We start from the raw sequence: 21,785 nt of genomic DNA on the forward strand, positions 1-21,785 counted from the left end.
AGCCAAATTTTAACTTTCAGCTTTCCACAGAAGCAGCAGTGTTGTTAGGCAGGGCATTTGAACACTTAATGCATCAGTGTAAGGCAAAGGAAAATGCAAGTAATCAAGAGGAAACAGATTGGTTCATGCAGCACCCCATGAAACCCTCAGTGCAAGCACAAAGGTAACAAATCTGTAAGACAAAGCAATTACTGCAACAATAGCAGACGTTAGCCACAAACAAGTCAATTGAACTAACAAAGCAGGGCAGTAAAGCAGTTTAACAGAGGAAAGTAAACATAGAGTCATTTAACAGATGCCAAGACTGTCCTGGTTCCAGCTGAGCCCAAAAGATATTTTTGCCACCTTCTGGCCATGTAGCTCCCCCGTGCAGCCAAAGCTCTGAGGGACCTGACCCAACAGCACTGCTGAGAACTGTTTGACTTGAGTGACTTCTCCTCTTAGAAAAAGCACATCTCTCCACTAAGGGTTGGCAGCATCCAGGGAAATCAGGTGGATGAGGCTGAAGTTACTGTTCTGTTCACTCCTGTGAATCCTACTGCTTTGCTTGAATTGATTCAAGCCCTCCTGCCCCCCAGCCCAGCACACCCTTCACGGGGTTATCCCAACCAACCCACTCAAGCGCACAGTTGCAAGCCCAGACCTGCAAGGATGCACCTGAGAGGCACCATCCATGACTAGTGCAGAGATGCAGAAATTACCTTCAGAGCCAAGTGTGACATTTCATTAACATCCAGACCCACACAGAAGTGCTTCCAAAGCAGCAAAGTTATGCTTAAAAAATAAATATGTACAATTTGCTGGAAAATTACATGTATGAGTTGTAAACACGAGGGCTGGTGATGAAGCTAAGCTTGCTATGAAGACATGACTTGAAGCAAGACTTATGGGGCACTACAGTAGCAGCACATTCTGTAGATGTGAGGGAAACAACACGTATGGATGCAGCGGCACGCTCCGAGGCCAGTAAGCCAGAGGAAGGCGATCCACCATGGCACTGGTGGCCATCACGGAGGTGGTGGTGCCACAGGCTGAATGCACAGGCAGGATGCCAACAAGCTATTCTGGCACAACAGTGCATTACATTAGAGCACTACGGGCAGAAAGCAAGAAAAAAGCTTTTATGGCTCTTAACAAAAGGCTCGCGTTTACAAGCACAGAAGCCACTCAGTTATTTCTCAATAGTAACGCAACTTTCTGTTTAAAATTATCTTCGAGGAAATAATGTGAATATGTTCATTTCTCTGCCATTAGCCATCTACCTCCTCCTATTCATGCATTTCTGCTTGTCTCAAATACAACTATCAGCAAGTTTCAAAGGACATCCAAGGTTTTATTATAAAGGTAATGGGGTTCTACATTTTCCATGGCTGAAAGTCTTCTTTTTAGCTCCCAGCCATCGTCCCTGCTACAGCTGTGAAGTTCTGCAAACAAATCCACCTCTCTGAGTCAGATAATTCCCAGTAGGTCAGAACTGTGCAAAACACACTGTGAACATAACCCAAAAATCCTGTGCAGTATTAGTCCGTATAGATGCAATCAGTGACGTTAGCTTCAGCTCCCATGAGGTGAGAACATGCTAACCCCCTTCTGTGAAAGGGGATGGCAATGTCCAGAAAAAATAATGAGTTACAAACACCGTACCTTGTTTTTCAAGCCCCAGTTTAAAGCCAGGACAAAACACCTTTTGTCCTTGTTTAAAAATAAATGCTATTTACAAACACACAGCAAGCCATCCAACCTACCAATCTAGCCCAACGCGTGACACAAAGCCCAACAGAGGGATGAAGTCGTCCCTATGAATGCATCAATCCTTCACATTGTGACTTACGAAGAGAGGCTACTATCACAGCCATCTTTTATCAAGGCAGAGCAAAAATCCAAAGGTACAGCTCCTCCACCAAAATCCTGTCACTCTGCTGCCACAGAAGCCCTGACTCCAGGATGCTGCTGCTGCTAACTTTACAGAAGGCACCAGGCTGAAAGGGGCAGCCTTCAGCGGACTGTCAGTTTTGACCATCTACACTTCAAAGGGCATCAGGAGGGAAAGCACAGTGTCGCCTGTAAGCAGTGAATGCCACAGGGGCTGGCAAGTTCTTGGGAGTCTGTCCTTCCAGTGGAGGGAAGGGAAAGTCTTTACAGAGTCTATGTGCATTAGCTTGGGAGAAGGGGAGTATCATTTGTCAGTGCTGAGCCAAAATTTAGCTCACATGCAACGGTTCCCCTTCCACCACTATTCTGCCCTCTGCTCTCTCTCTGGGGTATCCCATGTGCAGCACAGCAGAGACACCTCAGCACTGAGACCACAGACAGTGGCAGCAAGGTTACTCCTCCACCAGCAGCAGGAAAATTACAAAGGTAGTGTCCTTGCTTGCTATCACCTTCAGTCTCAAGCAGCACCAGAACAGAAGGGAAAAAAAAAGAGAACATTTTCCATGGACAATTAATCAATTCAGCAAAATCTGAAATATACAAACTGATTACCAAAGAACACTTAAGAGTTACTGACCAATAAACCATAAACCTTTTTTGTTTAAATACATTTTTAATGAGTTTTCTTTAAGAAAGATTATTTTGAAGCTCAAATTACAATGAAGTACAGTCTTCTAGATCCACAGTAGACAGTGCTATAAACATTTATCAAACCAGGTATTTTAATGTTTGCTCCTCTGTTATTATTAAGGAAAAGTAACCAAAAATCTTCTGTTAACAGCAATCCTGTTCTAACTTGGCCATTTCACCCTAGAACAGAATAAGGACAACAGCCTGTCACCACAGTCCTCTTCTCAAATACAGACCAAATGCCAAGAAGGGACAAGACACTGTCATGACTGCACACTTATTCAGCTTTTAAAGAATGAGAAGTAAAATGGAGCAGTTGGCTGGGGGCAATACTGAGAAAGTACATTGCACCTTTCCCACAGGAATCACAAAAAGATGCCCCTTTGCTACCAAAGTCTGATTGCCATCGAACTCATATTCATGCAGCACATTGGAGCAAATTTACATAGGTAGTTTTAAATTCACTTTTCTGCCTTCTCCTCATATTTTCTCTCTTCTCTCAGTATCCAATGCTTTCCTTCTACCTTTTGTTATCCCTTCATCATTTCTATCTTCAGTCACTCAGTCCCAGTGGGACAGAGCCAGAGCACACCGCTCCTCTTCAGTCTTCTGGCATTGTCAATACTGTGGCAAAGGGCAAATCAATAGTGCTGAATTAGTACCAAGAAAGAAAAAAAGGAAGAGGTCAATTCCTTAGAGAGTTGGTTTGTATCTTTTAAAGGCCACTTTGCACAACCTTTGAATTCTGAAAGTACAAGTGAGCTTCTGCAGTTAGTGTTAAAGTGTGATCGAGCTGAAAAAGTTTCAAGACTTCTTGGTTTAACTGAGCAGCACGCTGAGGAACCACAGCAAGCGGCTGTTTGAGAGCTGCTGCTCAGCTAGTCAGACATAAAAGCAGACATCAGGTGTAAATTTCATATTTATTATAACAAAAATTATGACATGTTCATTTGTGCATTCGGCTTTAATATAACTCTTGGTATGTAAATGTTCTACAGCAAATGAGCTCTATACAATCATGCTGGTTGTGGCAGCAGTAAGGAACACAAACAAAACGTGTCTGTAAAAGTAAGGAAAGAAAGAGACCGGAGGAAAAAGTGGGTTTCTTTCAACAGTCTACACCACCTGGGCTCTAGCTAACTTGTACACAGCCACACAGTCCATCACGCTTAATGACCATGGCCCAAAGAGTCACTTAAGAAAAAAGGTCAGTTTTTCAGGTTGTGTCCTTAATGCCAAGGCTACAAAACATGTAAGCATCACTATACAACACTGAGCTATTTACAGGAATTTCCCAATCAACTGTTCTCTCAGAGAAAATTAGTGAATCTCAGTGACTTAAGTCACCTGAAAGAGTAAAGCAACTCCTAGGAGTTAGTCTCCATATTCTACAAATGTCTATCATTTTCAAGACCAAAAAAAGCCTTTTCTCTCAAAGAAATACAGTATTACAATATTACTTAAATCATTTAGCACTGGCTACTGCCCTGCTTTTCGAACAAAACAAACAAGCCATTTTAAAAAATATTACATCATCATCTGTTTCTCAGCAATATATTAAACCTTTTTCTTTTTTTTCTTTTTTTTTTGTTTTGTTTTCATGTTTTTACACTTGATATGTTAAGGGAGGGTTAACTATTTTAAACTTTACCAGTCAAGCGTCTCTAGAAGAAAGTCAATGAATATTAAACCTAACAAACTGAAAAGCTGCAGTTATCTGTAGTGGCAGGATAAGGAAAAGGAAGTATATAAAGGAAAAGGATAAGGAAAACCCCTGCTGTAATGCAAGCCCACTGGGTCTCACAGTCAAGTCTCCTTATTTGTTAGTTTATTTCTGATCAGTAAATAGAATGGGTCATAGTGGTGTGTCATAATAGTCTGCCAGGTGGTCCATTGGATACTGCCTCTGCTGCTGTTGCTGCTGTTGTTGTTGTTGTTGCTCCTGGTGCTGCTTCATAATTTCCTTGACTTCTTCTTCAAGCTCTGGTGGGATAATGAACTGGTCATCAGGATCAGGTTGTGCTGGAGCAGCAAAGTAGCCCCCGGTTTTTCTGAGCGGCGCATCCGTCGCAACTTCAATTAAGTTATGGCTCCTCTCGTGCGGTGCCACAGAACCATTGCCCCGCCGGCGCCCTATTGTGCCCACGGCAGAATATTCAGCTTTCCTGGGAAGGCCGGGCTCATCTTCATTGGCACTGATGACGATACCTTCGTCACTGGCTTCCACTGGCACTTGGAGAAGCTGCTTCTCCTTCGCTCGGCTGCAGTGGATGTCCACCTCCACCTCCACGCGGCTGCCGTTGGTGAACACCCCCTCGATGGGCTCCTCGTCGTCACTGTCAAGGCCGTTGTCGGAGAAGGCGCTGGAGAAGGTGGCGCTGGAGAGCTGCCGCTGGAAGGAGCTGGAGAGGCAGACGGGGTGCAGCATGCAGCGCTGCTCCCCCGGGTAGGCCGGGCTGCTCTCGTTCATGGCCACCTGGGGAGGCTCGTCAGAGGCCGTGGACCCCACCTCGCTGCTCATTTCCGAGGTGGAGATCTCGCTGCTGATCTCTGAAGCCATGCCGCTGCTGGAGGACGGCATCCCGAGCGCGTCTGTGGGCCTGTCCTTGATGACCACGTTGACGGACTGGGGGAAGATGCCTGGGCTGGGGGGTGGGACCCCATTGAGCTCACAGCAGCAGAAGCTGTCCTCCGTCACGTTCAGCTGAACCACGACGGCGCTGATGCTGTCGTTGCAGCCGTAACTCTGGGCCAAAGTGCAAAGCTTCTTGGCAGCTGCCAGTGCGTCAGGCACGTTTCTGACGGCCTCAACTGCTTCATCCATGGAGAGGCTGTCCCACAGCCCCTTGCTCCCCAGAATGAAGAACTCATCTTGTGGAGTTAAGGTAATGGACTGGACGTGAGGGCGCGGCACAACACTTGGGTGAAGGAAGGTGTACCCCAAGATTCTTGTTGAATCTGTCACACCATTCACTTTGCCATCCTGAAATTAGAAAGAACAGGAAGTTGGCAACAAGACAGACAAGAATATACAGCACTTGCCTCTCCTTGTATTCTACTGATGGCTGTTTTTGCAGTACCCCCAACACTGCCATTCACAGACAAGGAGACAGACAAGCAAAGTGACTGGCAAGGAGGTGACAGAGCTGGAATTAGAGCGCAGCAAGGGCTGATTTGCAATCCTGTGCTGCACCTCCTACACCCGACTGATTTGTCATCAGCACCACCTATGCACAGACCAACAAAGCAGAAGGCTGCAACAAAGAGCCATCTATTCTGCTCCTGCAGCTGCAAGAGCCAACTGGACAAATCTTTAACCAGTGAGTCAGACTTATCCCTCCTCCACCCACGGTATCGGTATCTGGCTTTAGACAGAGCAAAGCAACACACATTTGATATAGGGGCAGGTCATTCAGCTACAAGTCTTCTCTTGCAGCTGTAAACAATTGTAGGTTTCATCTTGGCTCATCACTTTAGAAACCAAGGTTCATTTTTCAAAACCCTTTAAATTAAGCATGCAAGGCAAATGTAGCAGAGAGCAAGTCTGCGTTTCTCAGTCAGCTGAGTTGTAGTGAAATGTTTTACACGCCCCAATTACTTACTACATTTCCACTTAGATATGACATTTCAAAAGGGAGGAGGAGTAGTATCTGAAGGGACAACATCAGTAAAAACGGACACATTTGGGAAAAGAATCCCATGCACGTCCAAATCCCAGAATCCTGTCCTGGTTAGAATCCAAGCTGCCACAATAAGCAGAGCAAGTGTCTGAAACAGTAAGACTGGCTATCTGTCAGCCTGCTGGGGATAGCTGCACCCTGCTAATTGCGTATTCAAGAAGAACAGCAAAGGCGAGGATTTACACTCTTTGGGTCCAGCTAATAACTGTAGGGGTAATTATAAAGCAGAAAACCACAAAAATGTGAACCAAGACTAAAAAAGCTTCCTCTTTAAAATCACTCAAAAGAAAAAAAAGCCCTCATGTCAGCTTGTTAACTTTCCCCCTAGAAGGCTGACAGCAGTGATAAGTCATCAGTGTGCATGAAATCAGAGTCATCTGAAGATTCAGCCCAGAAATTCCCCTTTTCCTCTATGGAGCCACAGAATGAGGGTGCCTCCATGATGCACACTATGAGTGATTCCCTTTCAACTTGTCACGTTTGAGATCCCAGCCCTCACCTTTCCCAGGCAAGATCAACAGGCACACATGACTTACTCCACACACACATGCCCACCCTGCTCTCAGGCACACAGCAGGGAGGTTTCTGCCCTTTCTCTCACCATTAGGAGGATTCGATATTTATCTATTCCTGTGCATGTGTCACGCAAGGCAAAGTAAAACTGACAGCAGTGGCTTCAAGCTTCTAAGAAAGGAACAAATAGTTTTCTCCTCTCTCATGGTTCAGCTGAGCACAGGGTGAGTTTTCCTTTTGGGCAAGTGCTCTCTTCAAGAGCAGCCTGTCAAAGGGCAGTTCTGGGAACACAGCTCAGACAGCAAAGTCAGCCTGCCAGGAGCAAGGAGTCTCCTAAGGGAAGGACGGCACTGCTCCAAGTGTTCTGCCCTCTCATCCTTTTTAATTGGAAAAGCTCTCCATGACAGTTCCAACACAGCAATTCCTCTCCCACTAGAAGGAGAGTATCTGCTTTCCTGTTTCAATGCAACATGCTCACAGCTGCTCACTCTTAAAAGCTAATCAAAATCCAGCATGGAAACGGAATGGAAAAGCAACTTGACTCCATGCTATGAATCACCTTGAAAGGAAAAGTGCAACTGAGGAACCCGCACCATGAACACTACCTCCTAGAGTTTACTGATATCAACATGTAATTTCATGCACTGCTGTGCAAATGCTCTTCAAAGAAGCTGCAAGTTGCAACAGTCCCCAGCAGTTCTCTAACCTCTGTGATAATGGCCTTATGCTGCTTAATCCTCTTCAGCTCTTCTTCACAGCTCATCACGTAACACCTGGACAAAGGCAGAGGTTTCCCATTCCGGCAGAGAACGGTTTGGCACTTCCCCACATTTGCTGAGGTTAGCGTGAAGCATCCACCAGGGTCCATGGGATCATGTTTTATATGGCAAAGGACAGCAGAGCCTCCAAGTTTCTGTCCAGCTGTTCCAAGTTTCCTGGAATTTAAACAAAACAGTGATTGTTCATTAATTGGAAAACAAGTATTAGGGCGCTGCAGAGAAACAGCCACTGTTCCACAACCAGAAACATTCAGGGCACTGCATCTACTGGATCACTGGGACTGAAACAAAGTCTCCACTGAAGACTGTGACACTACAGCACCAGCACCCCAGGGATCCCACGTGCAACTCTTAGGCAGGGTGTTATTTTCACAAATGCAGATACTCAAATATGCTCAATTTTAGAAAAAAAAAAAATCTTTGTACTTCTGAGAGTTTCATGTCTGTTCCTTTACATCTTTACATCCTTGTTTTAAAGGTCAGATAGAGCTTTCTTTGGCTTCTGAAGCTATAGATCTTATTATAAAAATAATAATTCTGACTGTAAAAAAACTCTACTTTTGAGCAAAAAGCAGAGGTTTACTGCTTTGTGGTATCTTCAGCTCTTAAAAGTTGTCAAATTATGACCAAAAAAATCACAGTGGCTGTGAATTCCACTGTAAGAAGGTATATTTTTCATTTATACTGTTAAGAAAGTTCTTAGAAATGTTTAAGCCTGTTTTTCCAGCAGAAGCCATAGTAGGAAAAGGACCAAAAAAAAAAAAAAAAAAAAAAAAAAAAAAAAAAAAAAAGAATAAAATTGAAGTTTTCAGATGCCTGCCATTAAAACGTCAATTAATCTCAATATTAGACTGTGAAAAAACATCCATCCTCCCCAGCAGCTTGTTTATCACGATCTTACTTCTATAGTAATTAGAAAGCTAATTACCAATATTTATGTTAAGGCTAGGTATAGCTAATAAGAACTTTAGATTCAAAATCCTGTAGACAAAATGGACAACTAAATTTGCAACTGAGCCTCAATGTGCTTTCTACATTATTTTTTAACAAAAAGAGTCTAGGAGTGCTACATATCATCTGTAAGCATCAGTGAATGGCTAAATGCAACTGGAATCAAAATTATTTCTGGTTCTCCAAAGAAATGGTCAGCTGATTTTGATTTCAGACAAAAAAAAAAAAAAAAAAAAAAAAAAAAAAAGAGCTTTTTGTAGGAATGCCACATTTCTCGTAAATTGCATTAGTAGCAAACAAAACCACTTAGTAAGTACTTTCAGTACTCAAATTTGTTATTATTTTTGAATCTTTTAAGTATATAGCAACCACTTTCTCACTTAGCAGTCTGAGGCACTTATAAGCAATTATGGGAAGGGAGTGTTTTCTCCCTTGTGTTTGTAAGATTCAATGCCACCCTACTGCTTCCCTATCTTCCCCCAGTACAACTTCGGTACTTTTCCTTTCCGACGGTGCAGCAATTCAATGATAAACAATGCTACTTTTAATTTGATCCATTTACTCAGTCTCTAAGCTGCTTATTTGCCTCCCCCTCTGTTTCCCTGGCCTCTTCACTCTCCTCTATTCAATTCCCTTCATACTCCTCCTTCATCCAGTGTCTCCCTAGGCACAATGTCTTCCTCTGTCCAGAACAGCACACACGGTTTGCAAACCACTACACAGAACTACTATTACACTCACAGCCATTGTATCACAAGCTCTCTGGACGAGTCCTGCTCAAATAATATTCAAAGGCCAAGGGGATTTCTAAGAAGTCAGACTACATGTTTTAAATATTTGTGTAGCCTTAAGTAACCTGAATTGGTACACAGAAGCAGAAAGGATGAGTTTAGGCTTTGCAGGCAGTTGTAGCAAGGAAGTTTAAAAAGATGATCAAGATATTTATACCACCTACTTGGTTATGGCCAATTGTAAACCTTAAGACTTGGAAAAGATACCAAAAAGGAATACACCTCCACCCATCACCTGGACATGAGGATTTTAGTAACTTTGCAGGTGGGTTGGAATTTTATTTTTTTATTTGGCTGGAGAGGTGTTGGGGTTTTTCTCCCCACACCTGAAAGGAACTGAGACAATATTCACAAAACAAGCATAAAAGAGAACACTGGAGCTAGATACCAAAGCTTTTTTCTCTGACTCACATTTCCTTGAAGCAAGAGCAGGTGCCTGACCCAAAAGCAAAGAAACTGCACTGTAAGCACAGACAAGGTAAAAAAAAACTTCAGATCCAAGACTCACCTCTGCATAACGATGAAAGTGTTGATCATGTATTCCTCCTCATTCTTTGTTTTCTGCAGCTCTTCAGCCAGGATGTCACTCATCGTGCACTGCAGCAGATAGGGCACCTCCACATTGCGGTCCCCATCAAACACACCGTAAAGGGCCTCCCGGTTGTCACAGAAGTTGTTGGCTGAAAGTGCTGCCACACACAGCCTAGGGAGAAAACAAAGCAGGAAAACATCAGGGGTTCTATCCCACTACTAGTTTCCCAACTTGTCATTTTGACCAGAGAGATGCAGCCTGGTCTGAGTGCCAGCTTTAACCACCTCTGGTCACAGGTGTTTCAGGACTGCTTTCTGAGTTGTGAGGATGGGTCAGGCCCACCAATAGTGCTAAGATATGGACAGAACTATACTGCAAGTTCAAGCCAAGCCCTAAGGATTCTTTCTCCTTTCCAGAACATAAGAAAGTCCCTCATTTGTAAAAATGGGAGGGAAAGTATCTCTGAAACAACACCAATTTAAACTGCATTTGCTGCTCCCAAAGCCAACCTTGGGATCTAGCATGCTGATGACCAAGTTGTGTGTTAAATCAGTTAAGAGTTAGGAAAGGCTTGCTGGCACTTGCTATGGAAACCTAGGTAGCAGAAGATTTCTAAAAAGGTATTTGAGGAACAAAAAGATTCATCACATTGCCAGCAACACAGAGACTAGCAGACTCTTGGTACATTATTTGTCAAGTGCTGCCTTAGTCACAGGAGCGCCACACACTATGAATATTCAGAGTCTTGGCCATTCTGTCTCTTCTTTAGTATCTCTGATTTGCTTGGTAAACATCCTTTGGTTGAAGATAAAGAAGCTTTGCAAAGAGGGAAATGCTTTTAAACACTCAGATCTTTTGCAAGGAACAGAGTCTTGCATAGACCAAATGTGTCGGCTACTCTCGTATCTTAGCAACTTCCCATAAAAAGACCCAAGGGGAGAGCCAGGCAGGAGAGCTCGGTACACAAATGGAGAGACGTGGCTTGGCCTCTGCAAGCCCTAAAACGTCCCCAAGACTTCCAGTGAGGAAAGGATCTCTTTGTCACGGCCCAGAGGCGCCCACACAACCAAACCCGTGCCAGGCCGTACTTGTTCTTGACGCCGGACGCCTCCGTGTAGCCGTGACTCCACACCGCCGGCGCTCCCGACGCGTCCCCAGCCGAGGGCTGGTCAATCTTGAAGCACCGGATATTGCTGCAAGGAGAAAGGAGAGGGCATACATGCAATGGATGGACTTGCTGACCTGATCCAACTGAAAATGTGAAAAGAACACCTTCTTTTCTCTCTCAGTTCTTAGTAACACATTTAATAGTAGAAAACGAAGCAGGACATCCAAAGTGGTTACCTTGATGTGCCTGTAAACCACCAACAATAACTGAGCCTCTATGAGGGTGTCCAGCTGCACTACTTTGCTTAGCTGGCCTGTATTTCCCTGCCTTCACCCCTGAGCTATTTGGTTCAAACCAGACCTTGTAAGAATACAAAGTGAATTTGCCACTAGTTTGATGAAAGCCAGTACAGTGAAGTGACTTTTTTAACTTGTATATCTCTCTCAACCATTTTTACAAGTCTCTGTGCTCTTTTCATTGTATTCAAATGAAATCTCCTGTATGACCCACAGCAACCCTTAAATGGAAAAAAAAAATAAATAATTGTTTAGAAACAACATGTAGTAACAGCCTTTCATGAAAACACCCACAAAATGGCAATCAGCTCCATCGTGATCCTGCACCAACCTGCAAGAGCCAGCCTGTGGTCCTGACAGCAGCACAGCCCTTCTGCATTCCCCAATTGTGCAGTCCAATTTTCACATAGGCCCTTGATCCTCTACCCTGCAATTTACTACCAACATAGCCTTTAGCCTGAATTTCAAGTATCTCCCGGAGCATAGTAAAGACTTAAAAAGGGCCCAGCCCTCTCTGTTTATATTCTTCTCTTCACAATCCTGCTTTGCTGGGGAGAGATGACCTACCCCCTGCACCCTACTGCTCTCTTCCAAAGGCAGGAAAAGCGAGCTCCCCACATGCTGCAGACACTTCAAAGGCACCCAAACCTTTCATGAACCAAATGAAACATAAAAGGACACAAGCAGAAAGGTCTAACTGTTCACTCTGAGCATTCGTTTTTCCTCTAAATCCCCACCTGACCTGAACACACAGGAACGTCTTTTCTATACTGCAAAGCCCTCCTCAAATAACCTGAAGTACTGTCACATCCAGTTTGATTTCTTTTTACATTAATAGCCAGGATGTACATCAGTGAGGGCAGACTAAAAGCCAACAAATTACATAAATAATATTGGAACCACTTGTGTTTTAAGTTCTTAGTTTTGCAGCCCTCTGTGTGACAAATAGGAGGCAAACATCTTGCCATGACTATTAAAAATATTTAACCCCAAATCAAACTGGATCTCTTCTAAAGCAGCAGAGATTTTAATTCTGTTGCACCTGCAAAGCAGGACACATATCAGCAAACAAACTTTCTTTGCAGACTTCTCATACAAGGCATTTATCTCCAGGGCAGAGGAACTTGAGTCACAAAAGTTTTTGTTTGTTTCTTTTTTAACTGCGTTGACTGACCACTGGCTCCTGGGCAGGTAAAGGACCCAGAGTTGTCTCAAGGCTTCCCAAAAGTGGGGGGAAAAAAAAGAAAAAAGCTACCTCAACACACTGGTTCCAGCCTCCTTAGGGGCACCAGTACAAACAGACCATGTGTCCTGAAGGGAATGATACCCAGCAGAACATCCTATGCAGGCAATACAGGCTAAGGCATCTGGACAGTCTGGCTTATTTCCCCTTAATTTAAAATCACTGTTAAAATTGAACTAGATGCTACCTCCTAAAAATCAGAGTAACAGCATCTTTTTTTTTTTCTTCTTTTTTATTTTAATTGCTAATGAAAATCCTTACATCCAATAAATCACTTGGCAACATCCTCCCAAGTATGCAACCTTCCTTTAAGATCTCCAAACATACTAAAAAAGCAAGCATGCATGACAGGACTCTTCTCACCAGCACTGAGAATACATATTAACCTACTACCTGCTTGAATTCTGCCAGGGCACAGATGGAGAGCTGCCTTTCACATGCAGAAGGAGGATATAAAAAGTACCAAGTGCACAAGTATTTTTGTGCCTGCCACAAAAATCAAGTGAAAGAAGCACCTCCTCCCTCACAGTCAATTATAGCAGTATACCGTAAAAGTAAGGGTAGCATATCAAGACACTGAGAAACCCCTCAGAGGCTGAAACAGCTGGTTGTGCCTAATGAACACTAGTGAACAGAACAGACTTGTGGTTTTAAGAAAAATTAATTTTTTAAAAAACCCCAAAACTAAAAAAAACCCCAACAAACCCCACAACAACAAAAAATCCAAACAAAACAAATACACACCCCCCCACCCCCAAACAAACAAAAAACCCCACCACCTCCTTCCTTCCCCCTCCCCCCAAAAAATAAAGAAACAAAAATCCCACCCGCACTGCCAAGGCCAAAATGAACAGCAAGGAAAACGCACATGCAGGAGGGAAAAGTTTCCCATGAATTAAGGACCACACATATGCCCATGAAAATATGTCATATAACTGGGCCACACTACTATTCAACTACTTAGAATTTAAATTTGTACAAGAATGCTACCATGCATGATGCCTGAATACTAATGTGGCAAAAGGATGTGTGCTCATCTTGTCTGCTGGGTTTTGCACAAGAAAAGCTGATCTTTCACTAAGTTTTGACACCATTCATTACCTCTATAAAACATATATATCTTTTCCCCTATGAACCAGAGCAATACTACACACTGCTTCTTCAGGAGGATTTCCTGTATGCAACAGAGCAACTCTTAAAATAGAGGCATGCCCCTTTTTTCCTGTCTGCTGCAGAACATGGATTCTTGTTTTTATCTGAGAGAAATCATCATTACTCAAATTTCCACCTATATTTTGAAAATCTGCTGATTCAAGCTAAAAGTAAACTCGCACTGTAAATTTCCCTTGCTTGCACAACAGATGAGAGTTACTATTCCAGTGTCTGATCTAAACCATTTAAAAGCAAACAACATGAAGTAACTACTCAACCCCTAAAAAGTAAACCAATCCTCCTTGGAACTGTTTAATGTTTAAGAAAAAAGAGATTTAGAAGGAAACTTGGAGCTGGTGCAGTTTCCTACGGGACATGAGAAAAGTTCAAGGCAGCACCATTCTCCACAGATTATCGGGTTTATTCCTACAGCTCCTCATCACACAGCAGAAAAAGGGACAAAGCACTTGGGGAATTTCAGTTATGGATGACACTTAAATCCCAGGGGAGGAAACAAACAGGTAGACAGGAAGGAAACTGAGGATCCCAAAGCAAAGGAAACAGTTTTTCTAAAAACAGAGTGAGAGATGCAAGTCTTTAGCAGTTTAAATATCAAAAACCATATAATTTCTAGCACAGAAGCAGACAGATATGAAAGGAACAAGAAACAGTATGTAAAGAGGTAAAAAACAGCATAATGGCAAGTACAGGTCCAAGCAGGATGAATGCAAAAAAACAGATATAGCAAGCAGCTACTGGTATCTCATCAGTGGTATAAAATATGTCTTTTGGCTGAATCTAATGTCAGAAGTAAAATGGAATCAAACTGGCCCAACATTGGTTACACCAGACTAGCAGACCCCTCCAGGAGTTACAGCTGAAAGCAATTGCACCAAAATGGGTAAAGTCATCCTCGTCAATGAAGAAGCAATTTCTGACCTATTCACATAATCAGTTACTTTCCGATCCACTGGCAATAGGGAAACAAGTTCCTTAAAAGAGATTCCATTCCTGTGTATTGTGGTTTTCACATCTAGAATTGTTCTGCTCCTTCCCCACTCTGGTAAGGAAACTTACTTCAGAAGCTCCAGGGTTTTGTGATCCAGGGCTAATCTGGGATTTCCAGTCAGGTCCAGCTCCTGCAGTTTTGGAGGCAGGTTTTCAGGCAATGTGACTTCACTCAGTTCATTACAGCTTAGGTCCACACACTGCAAAAGGAAAGCAGCCAAAAAAGCAAGAGAATTCAGCTGTCATCAAGATCATACAAATTTTGACTAAATGTGGTAATGCACATTTCATGAACAATAAAGGCTGCAATCAAGACCTAAGACCATTCATTTAAGTAAGTGGTTCTTACAAAAGAAATTCTTACATGGCATTTAGCCATCTTGCCAGATGTCTGGGACACCTAGAAATATGTTCCTTCCATTTCCATCTCTAGTCAGGTGTCATCTTGTTACAAAACCAGTAAGTTTTCTCTGCTCTTCACAGTGATAGTCAGTGGATTTTCAAAGTAATTAAGAAAAATGTTATTAATGAAAACAGTCTCTTAAGAGACAAAGGAAATGGAGATAAGTACAGCTGGGGCATCTAAGTCATTGGCATCAGGCTCCCAGGAATTCAGTATTTACTGAGGGATATTAAAGTAGCATTATTAATGTATGTGGAAGGGAGGAGTAGAGGGGGGAAATATTGGAACAGTTTTAAACATGGTTTTAATCAGTGTCGTCTTAGATGGATTTGCATTTAAATACAAATTTTTTTTTAAAAGAGTGAAAAAAAAAACTTTAAACATTTCAAAAATACAAAATACAAAGAAACTTGCAGGCTATCTATCACCTAAGCACAAATTTGCTAGAACAAGTACAGTAGAATGACAAAATCTCCAAACATTGTTTAAAGCTGCATATCCAAATGAAAGTCAATACACAGGGAAAAACAGTGCATGTGAGAACAAAATCAAATCTATCTCCAAGCTACTACAGGATGACTAGTGTAGTATGCCCCCCCCACCCCTCAAAAAAAAAAAAAAAAAAAAAAAAAGTAATTCTGAGAGGACAGAGCAGACTGGTATTTAAAAGAGGACAAAAGAACTAACCACATCTTTCTGAAAGGCCATTTTCTACTTTCAAGTTGCAAAAGTGAAAGACTTCAGAAACTTTTAATAAAAAAGCTGAAAGGGGTAGAGGGAGATTTTTTTCTAGCTGCACATTTTGACCATTATGTAATTTCCATCAATACAAGAGAGGCACTTTCATTTTTGTAGGTATATTTAAAGACATCAGCTCCTGAGCTGGAAGCAGACATAAGATAACCTAGTAAATCCCAGAAAAGAACAGTCTCCAAACACTTTATTAAATAAGTGCAATGAAAATAAAATATTTCTGACCCAAATCTTGAATCCTGAGATTGTCTAATATGGAGGCTTTATTATCTATGAAGAATAAACTGCTGACGTTATCTAAGCCTGATAAGGAAATCAAAGTTTAAATCGGTCACGCAAACAAAATAGTAGACAGCTTAGCAGCAGTTATTCCAGCTTTTTCTCTCTGCACAATTTCTTGCTGCTTCCAGAGAGCCAGTAATTGCTTTGCAGATTAAGGAAGCTGCCAGCAGCCCTTGCTGTGTTCAACACCTCCATTATATATTCGATGGAAGAGCAGGCTGGAATGAAGAGTACAAATACCAGTAATTTCATTGTTCTCCTTAAATGCCCAGTGCACCGAAGAAAGTGACACTCTACAGCAGATCCCTTGATCCCTAGGCACTAGCAAAGATGGTTTATTTATCAGGTTGGAATTTCTTAGGTGTTACTTGTACTCTTTGAAGAACAGGCCAAGAGGGACTTGCTGTGGGTCTATGCTAAATTTAGTCCTTGTCTTTAATCCTTGCTTACAGGCAAGCAGGAAAGTTTATTTCCTATCTTATCCCAATTTCCTCCTGTGTTATTTTAATGCAAGCTGTTTTTGCCCCACCCATGCAGCACCAGAAGAACTGCAACTGCACACAGGATTTTGCACCGGATGGGCCAGCTGGAAGACAGGGTTTAACAGGGAGCATCTGCTTAGGCTGATGCTTTCACAGCTTTGTAACTATTGTGTTCAAGGCTGGAAGGGATTTGGGTCATTTCCACTTGTAGCTGAAGGTGGTCATACCAATACTATCTGGCTTTCTTCTTTTGTAAAGCAAGAAAACTGAAGTCACACAACAGCTGCAGAGAAGAGTCTGCTGGGGCACTGACTCAGGTGTGAATGCTTCCAGCTGCTTGGCCGTTCACAGAAGACATTTTGGTGTGCACAGGGCAAACCTACAAATTCCTGCTATAAAAGACAATAAAACCCCTAAAAACATACTGTGCAAGGTATTTCCAAGGTCTCCACTGGGCTCTTTGAAAGAGAGGACAACACACAACTTCTGTAGCCTTGACTGTAGTGTGTAAAAAAGGTGGAGAGACAATTATATCTTTAAAATGACCTTGTGTCTGAAGTCCTGGAGTTACTGCAAGTGTAAAGCATCATCATTTACACTAGTCTTCCTTCTGAAATCATTTCAGACAGCATAGTAACTGCTGCTACTAACTGTTCCAGTGACACTGACACCAAAAACATAATAAGTCAGCCTCTCAGGCTAATTAAATACAGAAGTATAACAGCCATTACCTCAGGTAACAGAGTTTCCCCAGGAGTTTAGAGTGAATGCCCCTTCAGTTAAAATTAATCATCAAATATGATATAATAACAGAGGTGGCATTAGACTGGATGACTTTGTGCTTTGCAACAAACAAGCTTATTTCACCAAGTGACCAAATCCATAGTTAAAGAAATAAATTCTGCACTTTGGCATATTTTGAATGCCACCCCTTATCTAAGAAGGAGCTTGGGTAAGGGCAAGAAATGGATACAGACAGGCAGCACATACTTAACCTCCAGACTGATAAACACCAACCCTGACCCTGAGTTGAAGAAATCACCCAAATGCCAGTGTGTCTAACAAGGCACCTTCCCATCTGGCAACTATATGAACTCATCTCATGGAAGTCAAAACTAGGCTTGAGTACTGACCAGGCATTTTCCTTCCACGAAGGGGGAGTCAAAGAACACTTTGCCCTCCTAGATTAAGCCACACTTTATCCCTGCATTCCCAAAAACACTTAGTGACGTCCACGTCTCTTTGTTCTGCTGAAGAGAACTAAACCATAGGGAACCAGCAGGAAGAAACTGCCAGCTCTTCCAAGAGCATTTTGCTGCCCAATGTGGCCAAGTAGCACTTTAAATATGACACTTCTTTAAAGCATTCAGTTTTCCCCAAGATGCACAAACAAAAGGAAAAAGGTGACTGTTCCCTATCAGTATGTTTACATTATTTTTTTTATGTTAACACCACCCTCATATTTTAAAGACGTGTTTACCATGCAGAGCTTTGCTCCCCCACCCCAATTCTTCCTCTAAGAAAAAAGGCTTTATTTCTGATTGATTCTAAATGGCCCTCTGCTTCCTCTGGCCATTGTTCCAAAGAGGGAGGAGTATTCAAATACCCACGAGTTTGTTTGAGATTTCCTGGCTGAAACCACAAAGCTCATCTTTACATATACTCACTTGTCCAACAGAATTATTGCTCCTGCTGCTTTCCATGACCCCAGACACTGAGGCACACACAGCAGGCTGGGAACTTAGCCTTTTGACTTCACAAAGTGTCAGAAGGACACTTAAGTTGTTTTTAGTCCCTGAATAGGTAATCAGTTCTCAGCCCCAGAGAAGGACAGATTTTTCTGCTGTATCACAAGATTTGTATGCTGTGAGACAACCGTCTCCCAGCTCTGTCCAGCAGAAAGGGCACACAGTGCAAACTATTCTGCATTAGAGCCAGGCAAGAAGCAGGAACTCAGCTCACAAAAGGTAAGGAGTAGTGTTCATACTCTGGTCAAGTGAAGAACGTCTCCCTCAAAAATAAGTGTTGGAAAAAGGAGAGAATTACTTTTGGAAACACAGACAGGAGACAGATTAGCTAATCTTCTTGCTGTGCAAAATATGACTGCAATTAGGAAAATGAAAGTAGATTGCCTAAATACTCAAATCCTGTGCTCCCCAAATTTATCTCTGTCCCCGAGGTCTATCCTGTTCTGCAGCTTCAGCGGTTTTTAAGACACACTCTAAGCAAAGTCCATTCCAACAGAATCAACCAATTGCCAAGGCAGCAAGAGTTAATTAGGCACAACTCTGGCCAAATGTTTAAGTTGTATCAAAACAGACTGAGGAAGACAATTAACACTTATCTGACAGAAAAGATACAGTGTAACCAAGGTAAGTGTAAAATCAGATTTTGAGGCTCCTCTTTGTTCCACTCTGACGCTGTACAAGGGCAAATATTTTGCCCATGACTTCAGAGGAGAAAGCAGCTGTCAGATCCCCATACTCTCTGAGAATATACTATCCCATAGCAATGAGAGACCTGAGGGCAGAATAGAATTGGTGAAATTGCATTATGCTTGCTTCTTCCAAAGCACATTCATTTTTTACCTTTATTTCAGAAAGCTGCATGACTTCTGGGAAGACTTCAATGCAGTTGGAGTGAGCAATTACAGTATGCATACGTCTGCAATTCATGATGGTTGTTGGAATGGCTTTCAGTTTGTTCCCACTAATATCAATTTCTTCCAACTCTTCCAGCTTGGCCATTTTACTATGAAAACAAGAATTTGAGAATTTTTCTTTCAATAGACACATATTTTATTTTAAAGTGGTGATAAGAGCAATGGTTTTTGTTACTTTAAGAGAACAAAATCACAGACTTTGATTCTTGTTCACAGCAGTGCCTGTCAGCTCTCCTCATGTCAGATGCTAACACAGTTGTGGAAAAAAATCTGTACTTCTTCCGTCAGCATTTGTTAATGCTACCTTTCAAATTACTTATTTTACTTGCATCCCCCCTACTCACCAGTTCACTTTCACTCTGTCCTCCTTTCTTCCCCTTTCTATCAACCCTAGTTTCTCACTATATCTCTCCACCCCACATTTTCCCCTCCTCCTAGCACCCCACTCAGCCCTTCCCCCTGAATTCATTTCTGTCCCTTCTCCTTGCTGCTGAAGCCCAGCTGCTCGGAATATCACACAAGGACAGAGATGTCTCTTCCATTATTTATTGGCATCTCTTTTTCAAGGTTGTACCCCATCAGTTTTACAGCACATCTTACACTTGAAAGATTTCTGATTAAAACAGAGTGAACTGAAAAGCACAGAAATTGCTGCCAAGGCAGAATCTCCTTCTGGAGTTGAGAGGATTTTTCCCTAGTGGAGTTTAGTCCACTTCCAGAGGACGTTTCCAGACAGCTGTGCTCACAAACCTCTTGTGAGGAGAAGCTCACCAGGTGTAAGCAAAGTTATCAAGCCAGGAAGAACAGAAGACCTCCTTGCTTGACTTCCAAAAGCATAGAGTGACCATGCTGAACTAGTCCAGCTGAAAAGAGTTTCAAGCACCATGAAAACTCACCAAGTAACAAGCATCACTCACTTGTCTGTACTGCAAGAGAGGGTAGCAATGTGCAGGAGGGCATAAGTGGGGAATCCACCCACTGCTGTACCACTACACCCAAAATGCAGCCTCTGCCACCACATTTTTGTGCAATTCCGTTCTTGCTATGAAAATACTTCATGATGCCCACCCACCCGTGGGCCAGAGGCAGTGAAACGAGTTCCTTACCTTGCAGGGAAGCTCTGTAGGCGATTGTAAGCCATGTGCAAGATTTTCAGGTGTGGGTGGCCTGTTAACAAGGGTACACATTTATCTGTGAGGTTGTTATTGGTCAAATACAACTCCTGCAGGATGCTATGGGTTTCTTCAGAAAGGGTGGCTGGAGGAAGCATTTCCAGTTTGTTGGCAGAAGCATTAAGAAATCTCAGGCTGCAAAGAGAAGTTACATAAGGGACTTCAGTCAAACATCCTGCAGGTTTTGTCTTGAAGTATAAATAAAAATCTCTATTTTTAAGAGTTAACTTAAGATACTCATAAGGTAAAGGTCAAAAGCAACAAGTTCATGACTGACCAGAAGTCTAGTGTTACATGAGCAAAACTTCTGAGCATATTTTTAATGACCACATTTGTAAGAACAAAACACCAAAACGAGTATGTCGAAGTGCCTCTATCCTGTTAGCAAGAGCTCAGTTTCTCCAGTATCACTACAGCTGTAGCTACGGGTAAGAGCAATAACAAACCATATCATTTCCATACTCATTAGAGGTAAAAATGAGTTCTGTATTCACCACCAATGAACCATGAGAATTGCCTTTCAAGTGACTAAACAAGTCAATGGTAAAAAAAGCCAGCCAAGATTTCAGGATTTTAAATATGGTCTAAGGGGCAGACAGTATTTTTTTTTAAACCTGCAGGCCTGAGAGCAACTACAAAATATGAAAAGTACTCTTTGAATATTTGGATAAAAAAGGATGCATCAATCACAACAAAAACCAAAACCTGAGAGAAAGCAGTAATGTGTTTTAGATTTTAAAGAGAGACAGTGCTAGTAGCAAATTAAATTTTAAGTTACATCCTTGCTAGCTGATGTGTGTAGCAAGAGAGCCTTATCTCTGCGTAGCTTTTCTGAGTGCCCTTCCCCTGCTCCCCAACACAGCAGGAGCATGTGATTTTTGCAGTCTCACCACAAGAAACAACTGGAGGAGTGGAGAAATGGAGCTATTCTTTCTCCCCCAAAGGCCTTTTTGAGGGTGGGAACAAGACCTGCTGAGCTAGAGGCACTGCCCATTCCTGCCAGTGACGTTCTGTGGGCAGAGGATTCATGTTTGTTAGGGGAGTATGGTGATCGCAGCAGCACTGTAGGTATTGATGGCTAGAACTCACACCAGCAATTCCAAACAAATGAAAAAATAACACCATTTATCCTTTAGTAACCAACTGCGGCATGACCATGCCTTTTTGACAGGTATGGGACCTCTCTTCCTTCCTTCTGTTTTCAGGAAAGGCTGCCTTGGAGCAATGCAGAACAGTGTGGACTTGCCAGCTTGCAGCAACCGTGTTCAGACCAGGTTGTCCTGCTCCTGCCAACTAATGGGAACAGGCAGCTACAGTGGGTTAAGCTGTATTCAAGAAAAAAAGACTCATAAATGTGCTGTCTCAAGCCTGTAAAGCCCACTGATCAGGACACAAAAGGCAGGTGCGTTCCTGTCA

General features: G+C 42.5%; 1 protein-coding gene across 1 annotated transcript in view; it reads right to left on the reverse strand.

Moving 5' to 3' along the window:
- Positions 1 to 3,470: 3,470 nt before the first annotated feature.
- The window catches only part of PHLPP1 (PH domain and leucine rich repeat protein phosphatase 1), a 135,162-nt gene continuing 116,847 nt past the window's right edge, over positions 3,471 to 21,785 (reverse strand). The window contains exons 11-17 of the mRNA XM_083870625.1: positions 20,304 to 20,504; positions 19,124 to 19,286; positions 14,685 to 14,815; positions 10,897 to 11,001; positions 9,785 to 9,979; positions 7,462 to 7,690; positions 3,471 to 5,545 (exon numbers count right to left, since the gene is read on the reverse strand). Of these exons, the coding sequence (XP_083726751.1) occupies positions 4,418 to 5,545; positions 7,462 to 7,690; positions 9,785 to 9,979; positions 10,897 to 11,001; positions 14,685 to 14,815; positions 19,124 to 19,286; positions 20,304 to 20,504 (2,152 nt within the window). The 3' untranslated portion in view covers positions 3,471 to 4,417. The remainder of the gene's footprint in view (positions 5,546 to 7,461; positions 7,691 to 9,784; positions 9,980 to 10,896; positions 11,002 to 14,684; positions 14,816 to 19,123; positions 19,287 to 20,303; positions 20,505 to 21,785) is intronic.

This window comes from Zosterops lateralis, assembly GCF_965231275.1.
Source record: "Zosterops lateralis genome assembly, chromosome: 1".
Classification (NCBI taxonomy): domain Eukaryota; kingdom Metazoa; phylum Chordata; class Aves; order Passeriformes; family Zosteropidae; genus Zosterops; species Zosterops lateralis.